The following is a 10,360-nucleotide window of genomic DNA, read 5'->3' on the forward strand; positions in this document are numbered from 1 at the left end:
TGAATACAGGTACTCATTCAATAAATCTGTTCAATAAGTGTTTGTTGAGTGCTAGCATGGGGCCAAATTCAAGGCATTCAGCTGAGCCAGGAACACAGATACAAAGACCTGAAAAGTAACCAGCAGTAAAGCTCACAATGTGATACCTGATGCTACCTTAGAGCTTCAGATCTTTGACAGAGATCCTGTTAGCATGCCACAAAATCCAAAGGAAGAAGGAGTATCTTGTTTGTTAGAGGCCTGACGACTCGGGAACTAAGTTCATAATAGTTAAGGTTGTTTTAAATTCAAAGAAAAAAAGGGGGGTCTCATGCCCTCTTTGGAATCACTCCGCATTTAGAAGTGATAGGAATCCCAGTGGGCTGATGCTGTGGAGCTATCCCTCCTTGAGGCCTTGGGCCCTTAGCTGTGTTATTTAAATTTACATGAGCAAGTTGCTCTGAAGATTTTCCAAGCACAGGCCATACTGAGAACGAGCAGAAAGAAAGGCAGGTGGACCAGGGAGGTAGGAGAGGACAAAAGCTCAGAACCAAGCTCAAAGAAGGCCCGAAATCACACAGAACTTGGGGCTGCTGGAGCAGCTCCTCTGGGGATGAGTGACTATTTGCACGCCGCCTTGCACTGGGCCATCATTAGGGGCATCTTAGACGTGGAAAGGAATGAACACCCCATTTCATTTTGAGCACGGAAAAGTTCCCAGGTCAAGCCTTGTATTGTGAGACCATTATCTCGGGATTCCTCTCCACACCCTGATTCCTGAGGAGGGTTCACAGACTTAGAAACAATGACAGGCATGCTGGCGCGCTGTTTCCTCAGCCAGCCGGTGCTCAGCCCCTTGTCCTCCTGACCTGCTTATCTTTGTTCCTACAGAGTGGTGCTCAGCATGGCGGGGATCCCAGGGCTGCTCCTCCTCCTCCTGCTCTGTGCTGTTGGGCAGGTGAGCCCCTATGGTGCCCACTGGAAACCCACCTGGCCCGCTTACCGCCTCCCTGTGGTCTTGCCCCAGTCCACCCTCAACCTAGGCAAGCCAGACTTTGGGGCCGAAGCCAAATTGGAAGTGTCCTCCTCATGCGGACCCCAGTGTCATAAGGGAATGCCACTGCCCACTTACGAAGAGGCCAAGCAGTACCTGTCTTATGAAACGCTTTATGCCAATGGCAGCCGCACGGAGACACGGGTGGGCATTTATGTCCTCAGCAGGGGTGGGGGACAAGAGTCTTTGGGAAAGTCTCGGAGGAAGCGGCAGATTTATGGCTATGACAGCAGATTCAGCATTTTTGGGAAGGACTTCTTGCTCAACTACCCCTTCTCAACATCAGTGAAGTTATCTACTGGCTGCACGGGTACCCTTGTGGCAGAGAAGCATGTCCTCACAGCTGCCCATTGCATCCATGATGGGAAAACCTATGTGAAGGGAACCCAGAAACTTCGAGTGGGCTTCCTGAAGCCCAAGTTTAAAGATGGCGGTCGAGGGGCCAACAGCTCAAGCTCTGCGGTGCCGGAGAAGATGAAGTTTCAGTGGATCCGGGTGAAGCGCACCCATGTGCCCAAGGGTTGGATCAAAGGCAATGCCAACGACATTGGTATGGATTATGACTATGCCCTCCTAGAACTCAAAAAACCCCACAAGAGAAAGTTCATGAAGATTGGGGTGAGCCCTCCTGCCAAGCAGCTGCCAGGGGGCAGAATCCACTTTTCTGGTTATGACAATGATCGGCCAGGCAACTTGGTGTACCGTTTCTGTGATGTCAAAGAGGAGACCTATGACCTGCTGTACCAGCAGTGTGACGCCCAGCCCGGGGCCAGCGGCTCTGGGGTCTACGTGAGGATGTGGAAGAGGCAGCAGCGGAAGTGGGAGCGGAAAATTATTGGCATTTTTTCAGGGCACCAGTGGGTCGACATGAATGGTTCTCCACAGGATTTCAACGTGGCCGTTAGAATCACCCCTCTCAAATATGCCCAGATTTGCTATTGGATTAAAGGAAACTACCTGGACTGTAGGGAGGGGTGACACAGTCTTCCTTCCTGGCGGCACCTGGTGGTCTTCATGTACTTATTTTAGAAGAGGCCAAGTGTTGTCATTGGGGTGGGTGTGTGTGTGTGAGATGATATCTTTTACCTAATTTTTTAAAACTGCAAGATGCCTGGCTTTATTATTTGAAAACTGGTTTGTGCATCATATATCATTTAAGGACTTTAAAGGCATACTTTTGCATAGAAATCAAAAAAACACCATACTGATATGGTGTGGGATGATAGGGAATATTTAGCAAGTTAATCTTTCACTTTTTGAGAACTTTGGTTTTTATTTCATCTGAACTTGTTTCAACGGTTTATATTAAATATGTGGCATATGGGAGATATAAATTCTTATGTGTGTATATATGTGTATTTTCTCCTGAGATTCATCTTGGGGTTTTTTTGTTGTTGTTGTTGCTGTTGTTGTCGTTGTTGTTTTTAATGCCTAATCATTAACATTTGCAGATGGCAGTGTTCCCTACCGCATAAAATTCTTAGGAACCTTCATGATACTTCTTAGGCAGGTATAATATTTTGGATTTGGAGGTGTTTGCACAGTAGTCCTTGATGAGTAAAAGAATTTGTTGACTATATTGGTACACATGTTAAACTATATCTTACAGTAAATCAGTATCCCAAGCTGCTTGTAGTTTTGAAATAGTTTCTTTCCCAAAGACTATTACTCTACTTTTGGGAAAGACCCAGCCTATGGCCCTGTCAGCTTAGTGACACACTAAAGTGGGCAAGACTCTTTATGCCCATCCTTCCACTTAACAGGATTTTACTCACATTTCTTGAACTCGCTCTTTTCCAGAAGACAATAATCAGGGCCTAATTAGAACAGGCTGTATCCCTTCCCAGCAAACAGTTGTGGTCCCACTAAAAACAATCATTTCATTTTACCCCTGGAGGATAGCGCATCTCATGTTTTATCATTTGGATGGAGTAATTTCAAATGAATTAAATTCCAGAGAACAACGGATGCATTGCTTGGCAGATGTTACAACAGAATAAGCGCTTGTTTGGAGCCTGGCACGATCCTACAACTTAATCAAAATTATTCTACAGAGTTTTCAGCGTGCTTTCAGGGAGCAATGGACTTGTGCAATTTGGAAACCTCTCTCCTTTACTTATTTTATAGTAAAAATATTTGGATGGTGCTTTAAGAAAAACCAAGAGGACCCACCCACCCACCCACCCCCCCAGCTTTAAAAGGGCCTCTTTTACTGGGGATACTTGAGGCACATATAATCAAGTACAGTAGTAAAATGGAAATCAGGAGAATGCAAAGTGGATCAGAATTCCCACTCCAGGAAACGTCTTTATGAATGTTTTATCCATATGATAATCACAGTTTGTAAAGAAAAGAATGTGACTTATTTTATGCCTCTTAGCCTGAGCGCGTCTTCCTAAAGGTATCAGTGTGGCAAGAAAAGGTTTACAGGACAGATGTCTGCTGGGCTTGTACCTTAGGGAATATCAGCCTGAATTGTAACTCTCTGCGAGGACATTCAGATATGGCACTGAAGCTTAAACTTTCTCCAGGTGGCTTTTTGCTTGTGTTTCTTGAGCTTTTCAGAAGAATAATCCTGATAAGACACTCAAGAAATGTACAGCCACAGTGCTTTCTTCAGATCACGTAAGAAATACTATGCATAGCAAAGAGATGTAAGGCTGCCAGGATTCTTCTGAGTTCCAGTATAATTTGCTTTGAAATCTAGCAGGAATCTAGCATGAGAAAGAAGAGTGGTCTGCATCCCCTTGTTTGGTATTTGGGGGCTTTTGTTTTTGCTCTTGCTTGATAGGAAAAGAAGTTCACTGAACACCTAAACAGGACTGATTTAAAAAGAAAAAAAAAGATGCTCCTTTTGTGAAGCACCTGATTTCCTGATTTTGATTTTTTGTAAAGTTGAAATTTCCCTCCGCAAAGGTAGGCAATGGCACAAAGTCAAAATAATATCAATATTTAGTTCACAAATAGGTGTCATTTGCTCAAGAATAATACATGCTGTGTACGATAGAACTCATAGATGGTAAAATAACATGTCCATCTCTTCAGTAGTAATAAAAGGAAGCATGGTATTAAATTGTGGAATTTGAAATAATGGACCCATGATATTAATATAATTAGTGTTTTACATGCATTAGTGATACATCATAAGGATATATTTCTAGTAAGGCTAGTAGAACAACATTCCTAAAGTGTGTGCCATAAACACTCATCCCTCCAGATTTTCTACGAAGAACAAAAAGGGCACCATCATCGAGGAGGAGGGAGATGCCTTTCCTTATCAGGGATTCATTTGCCTGTTTGCACTTTGAAAGCTCTAAGAAATCCTGTAGTAAAGAGACATGGTAATGTTTTAAAATCTGCACTTCAATAAAGATCTTTGATCACTGAACCCTTGTTTTGTCATATAATGCCTATGAGCAATTTAGTGTTCTAATAAATACATTTGGGGGATCTCTGTAGCAGCCCTTGGTCAAGGCGATCATGTGGAAAGTATGATGAGCCCTTAGTGGCATCAGGTGTTGGTGCCTTTGGGGTTTAACCAGAACACGGGATCCAGGATTCAGAAAGGTTCGGAGGGTAAAATGGGAGAGAATAAACTTGCAAATCATTTGTCGCTGAGAGAAAGTTGTGGCAGAATCTGGGACATTGTTTTCCCCAATAGACTTTATTCAGAATTTTGAATTTTAGAAAGGAGCTAGTCCAAAAAAATGGAAAAATAGGGATAAAGAGGTAAAGATATGTGAGCCAGCCAGTAGTGGAGTTGTAGATGTATTTTTTCTTTACTTTTTGGGGACCAAAAATGGATTTAAAATGACTGGAAAGCAAGTTGGAACATCAAGATCATGCTCTTTGTGTGACCCCATGCCCTGCTCGGTACGAGGGCAAGTCCCCAGGGACACCAGGTCAGTATTTAAGGTAGTGATCTCCAACACCTACCGGAGTCTCTAGTCCAGAGCTTGTTGAGGATGACAGGTGTGCACTGGAATAAACACTTTCTGTTCGACGGACCACATGCTACTGGAGGGTAGACAGCCACCCAAGGGGCTCCAGGCAAGTTCTGACGGCAGTCCTCAGCACTTGCTCTGGAGGGGCTGGTCACAGTCCTGGGCCACGGAGGCTAGTAGACGGTTCCTGCACTGGCCTGGCTCTCCTTCTTGCATTGTCTGAGTTCTACTTTTCATGGCTGGCCCTTTTCTTAGTCCTTGTTACGAACCAGCTCAAGGATACCTTGAAGTTGCCACTGTCAATTGATTTCTATGGCTATTTGGTAGAACGGCTATTTAATTTATCATCCAGAATGGGGTTTTTTGAGCCTGAAAGGGAAGTCTGTGAATAATGAGGTTAGGACAACGGGCATGTACCAGGTAGGTCCCAGGAAATCCAGCATGTCTGCTCAACCCTAACTGGTAAGCCCTTCAAAGTGCTGTCTGGAATACAGCCTGAAGCCAGGCTTGGTAACCTTGGAGCAATGGTGGGGCTGCAGCCTCCTGCCTGTCTCATCTCTGGGCTGCCACAGTGGTTCCTACTTTTACAAAGTTCCTTCTTTGCCTGGAGCATTGGAAGAGGGCTTCCACTGGGGGAAGGGCATTTAAAAATCCTTTTGATGGGGTGGCATCTAGAGCAGATAGGTAGTAAACATGGACCATTTCTAGCAGATAACGTATCTGTTTTTAGTCTGCTGTTGGCCCAGAGAAAGAAAGAAACCAGATTCCAGGATTAGAATAAATAAGGCTAAGGGCTGGGACAGCAGACTGGTGTGGGAACATGATGGCCTTGGAGCTGGGCAGACTGATTCCATAGTTGCCTGGTTCCTTTTGGTGAATAAATCTCAATGCAGTTTAATTTAAAACTTAAAACCCTCCTATCTGATTCAGAGATCCTCTCTCTTCTAGGTCCAGCTCCTCCAGTGGGCTGGCGTGGAGCAGAGAAAGAGGGAAAGGGCAAACGTCTGTGTCCTCTCCTCAGTGATTGCTGCTTCTCAGGTAACACCTGCTCTTCCATCCTCCTTAGCACATACCTCTGGTGATGCAACCCTCTGCCTCCTGTGGTTGGGACAAACTTAACTGGCAGACAGCCCCCTCCGGTGGTGAACCAGCAAAATACCCCAAGCCCAGGCTTGTCACACATAATTGGCTTATTGAAGATTGGGGTATGGGGAGAGAATGTTCCAGGCTGAGGGAGCTGGAGTGTGAAGGCCCTTGAGGGTCTGCTCAAGAGGTGAAATGAATGAAGGGGATTAAAAAATACAAACTGCCAGCTATAAAATAAGTAAATTATGGGGATGTAATTACAACATGGTGACTATAATTAAAAATACTGCATTGCATATTTGAGAGTTTCTGAGAAAGTAGATCTTAAAAGTTCTCATCACAGGAAAAAGAAATTTGTTGTCACTATGTATGGTGACAGACATTATCTAGACTCGTGGTGATCATTTCACAACAAATACAAATAAATAGTTATGTTGTGTACCTAAAACTAATATATGTCAATTATGCCTCAATTAAAAAAAGAATGACACTTAAGTTTGGGGGCTGAGCTTCCAGGCAGATTCCAGGTACCATCTGCTGAGAAGGGAAGGACTGGGGGAGGGACTAGGTTTGGGGTCAGGGGAATGAAAATCAAGAATTTTTGTTGGTCATGTTAGGTTCGAAAGAATAGACACCCAAGTGGAGAGGTGCCTAGGTGGCTCCATCGGTTGAGTGTCTGACTCTTGATTTCAGCTCAGGTCTTGATCTCAGCTCAGGTCATGATCTCAAGGTGGTGGGATCAAGCCCCACATTGGGGCTCTGTGCTCAGCAAGGATTCTGCTTCTTTCCTTCTCCCTCTGCCCCTCCCACTGTGTTCTCTCTCTCAAATAAATAAATAAATCTGTGAAAGAAAGAAAAAGAAAGGAAGAAAGGAAGGAAGGGAAGGAAGGAAGGAAAGAAAAAGAAAGGAAGAAAAAAAAAGGAAGGAAGGGAAGGGAAGGAAGGAGAAAGACTAGATGCCCAAGTGGAGATGTCAGGTAAGCACTCCAAATGTCAGGTAAGCTATTGCTCAGTAAGGATCTCTGCTTGTGGAGTTCAGCAGAAGGATCTTGAATCAGCACGTGGGGTTTAAAACCACAGAGCGAGATAACATCACCAGGGGAGAGAATGGGAGCATGAGGCTTGAGAAGAGGACTGAGGACAGAATCCTGGTCCACCAATGTTTAGAGGTTGGGTTCATGGAGGAGGAGGAGGAGGAAGAGGCAGCCCAAAGGCTGGGAAGAAGCAGCCCATGAGGTCAGACGAAAACTGTGAAAATGTGGTCTCACAGAAGCCAAGAGAAAAAGGTCTAAAGTCGAGTGGGTGAGGAGGGAGGGCCAAGGACCAGGTTGCATTTAGAAATGTCCCTCTGGCTGCAGTGGGCAAGGCAGAGGGCTGGAGGGCAGGAGACCTGGGAGGGGCCACGTGGTCCTGCACGCAGAATGTGGCCTTGTGCATCTCTGGGCTCCGCACTGCAGGAGCGCATGCTGTGTGCTTCGTCAGTGCCTGACATGCCTGATGGACAGAACCCTCCCGGGGAGCCTTGGGACAGCTCTGCCCGTAGGAGGTGCAAGGATCCAAGGTCACACCCTCCCTGGGGGAATCTGCGCTTGGAAGGGCTAGGAAAACATGGGCTTGGGGAGGCCCAGGGGCGGCTGTCCCCTCCTGCCCAGCCTGGTGTTATCTGAGGGCAGAAGGTGCAAGATGACTCTTCAGTGTGGTGTGTGTGTGTATGTGTATCAAGTGTGTAAAAATACCAAGTGTCCCTTGGTCTTGATTTATCACTGCCCCTTGTCTTCAGACTTTAAAAGGACTCAGGCAAGGGCCCCTGGCTGTTTCAGTTCATAGAGCACGTGACTCTTGATCCTGGAGTTATGGGTTCGAGCCTCATGTTAAGTGGAGATAACTAAAAAAAAAAAAAAAAAAAAAAAAAATAGGACTAAGGCACTCTCTCTTCCATAAACAGCCAGGACAGTTTTGAGAAGTGTCGAGTTCCAATCCAGTGAAGCAAGACTGAAGTGTTGTTTGCACTGGAGAGAAAGGGGAGAGCTCAGAAAATGAAATAAACAGAGCGAGTGGCCCAGCCTGGCTCTGCGGAGTTGTCTCTTCCCTGGCCATCTTCTCGAAAAGCCCCACCCTCCCCAGCCCCTGCCTCGGACGCCCTTCTTTCCTTCCCTGCTTCATTGTCTCTGCTGGGCACTATCTCACATACTCTGCTGTGTTTTTTTCTCTTCTTTGTCCTTCTCTGCCCCTAGAATGTAATTTCGTGAAGGCGGGGATTTGTGTCTGACTTACCCCCACACTTAGACCAGTGCCTTGCACACAGGTTCTCCATACGTCTTGTTTTTCAAATGAATGATTGAATGAGCAAGCCCAGTAGTTTTATATAACCTGGAATGCCCTGACTTGGGATTATGTGGGTGTGGATATTCCTTGCATGCACATATATTCCAGAATAAAACTCTGGTGATGTCTTGTACATGTTCTGTTCTAGCATGCATTACATTACTATTATGTATGTGTTTGTCTCTCCTATGAAACTATAAGTCTTATAAAAGCAGGGGCTGAACCCTGATCTTTCCTATATCTTCCATTGGTCCCTGGTCCTGCACAGGAAATATCTGATGAGAAAATGAATCGATGTCTGTTATAACTTAGCCTGTGGCCCAGAGACTCCTTCCCCTCACACATCTCCTAAATAATCAGGCAACATGTCCCTTAGATGTCTGTGCTACCCATGTTCTTCTCTCCAGCTCCTCTGCCATGACCCCGTTGCTGGCCCCTTGCCCTCTCTTCTTTATACCATTATAGCCGACTCTGAACTGGATCTTGAGCTCACCCACAGCTGCCCAAGGCATGTTCTCAAGGGAAGACCTGATCAGGTCCCTCACTTGTGTATCCTATTGACTAGCCTCTGGCCACTAGAAGCTAGCACTTAGTTTTATAAGCCTCAGATCGACCACCTAATCCAAGATGGCAGTCAGGTTTAGCCTCCATTGCTCCCCAGTCCTACAACCTGCTGTCGAGCAATTTGTACCAAATGCATCTCTGCTTTCAAGCCTCTGTCCAAGCTCTCTTCCTCTGCCTAGGTAGCCCTTCCCCCACTTTTCAATTATTTCATCATTCAGTTATTCATTAAAAAATAAGCCCTTCTTGGTGCTGCTCTGTGTTCACCCTGGAGCTGCAGAGACAAATGAGACATACCCCTATGCTCAAGATGTTCATGTGTCACGTCTTCTTTAGAGGTCACTGTAGTTGGGGCTCTTACTTTGCCTCTGCGAGTGGTGAGCTCAGTAACTATCTCTCTCTGAGACTATCTTAGTGTCAGTGAAATGGAGTTGCTGCCTTACAAATTAAATTAATTGAATATTCTCCTCACATTTTAATAAATCATTGAGTTAGGTTGTCCTGCCTGGTTAGTACGTTTCTTTCCTGGAACTTATTAATATTTGCTTTACACCCAGTTTCCTGATGTAGAAAATGCCATGTTTGGTAAACCAGTATAGCTCAAGTGTGACTAATATCCTCCACGGAGAAGCCATTCTTAGACATAAGGACATGTCCTTTAAAAGTGACACATGTAACCACCCCAGGATGTTTAGCAGACTGACCAAACACAGAGTTAGAAGATCCCATGGAAACGCAACCACCTTTTTCCTATCCTCAAGGGAAAAATGTGTTTGTTGGTTGATTGTATCATAATATCAAGAAGAATTCATTCAGTTCCTTTATTACATTTTTATTGATCTGCTTCTTAGTCCTCATTATGTTATTCAAGCTGTTTAATAACCATATTCTCTTCATTTTCATTCATCTACAATTTTAAAAATGGTAAAATGTTATGGAGATTCATCTGGAAAATAATTTGACTTGAATATCCAATTATTTATAACACCCACTGTGTGAGAGGATAAAACATATAATGATCACATTTGACATTAACATTAACATTTCTGATCAGTTTTCTTTTCAGTCCATATTTTTTTCAAATGGCCCATTTTTGCTTGAAAGTTTAGCTTTTTGGAGTAAGAAAGAGCCTTTATTTGATTTTTTAAATTACCTTCTTACTGTGAGCTGCTTTTTCCCTTGACATTTTCTATTTCATTGATAGTGTGCCTCGGATCATGTTTTTCTTGACTCTGGAGCTCTGTAACCCCTTTATATAGTGTTTCTTTAAGAGGCCGTTTTAAAAAAAACTTTTCTTTTGAAAAGTTTTCTTTCTTTATCAGTCTGTCCAAAGAATCAAGTTAGTGATTTTGCTTTTTAAAGCTCTTTAGATGGTTACAACTGAAAAGATGAAAAACAAAAAAAGAAATTT

General features: G+C 44.3%; 1 protein-coding gene across 1 annotated transcript; it reads left to right on the forward strand.

The window, feature by feature from the left end:
* Window positions 1–877: 877 nt before the first annotated feature.
* Window positions 878–2,011, forward strand: PRSS23 (serine protease 23). The gene has a single exon (XM_028126813.2). The coding sequence runs from the start codon at window positions 884–886 to the stop codon at window positions 2,009–2,011; it is 1,128 nt and encodes a 375-aa protein (XP_027982614.1). The 5' UTR covers window positions 878–883.
* Window positions 2,012–10,360: the final 8,349 nt, after the last annotated feature.

This window comes from Eumetopias jubatus, unplaced genomic scaffold (assembly GCF_037043125.1).
Source record: "Eumetopias jubatus isolate StellerSeaLion01/CBP00866 unplaced genomic scaffold, mEumJub1_p1.0 scaffold_13, whole genome shotgun sequence".
Classification (NCBI taxonomy): domain Eukaryota; kingdom Metazoa; phylum Chordata; class Mammalia; order Carnivora; family Otariidae; genus Eumetopias; species Eumetopias jubatus.

What these genes read in the sequence shown, in the direction of transcription:
- PRSS23 (XM_028126813.2), top strand. Translation starts at nt 884, where the DNA reads ATGGCGGGGATCCCAGGGCTGCTCCTCCTCCTCCTGCTCTGTGCTGTT.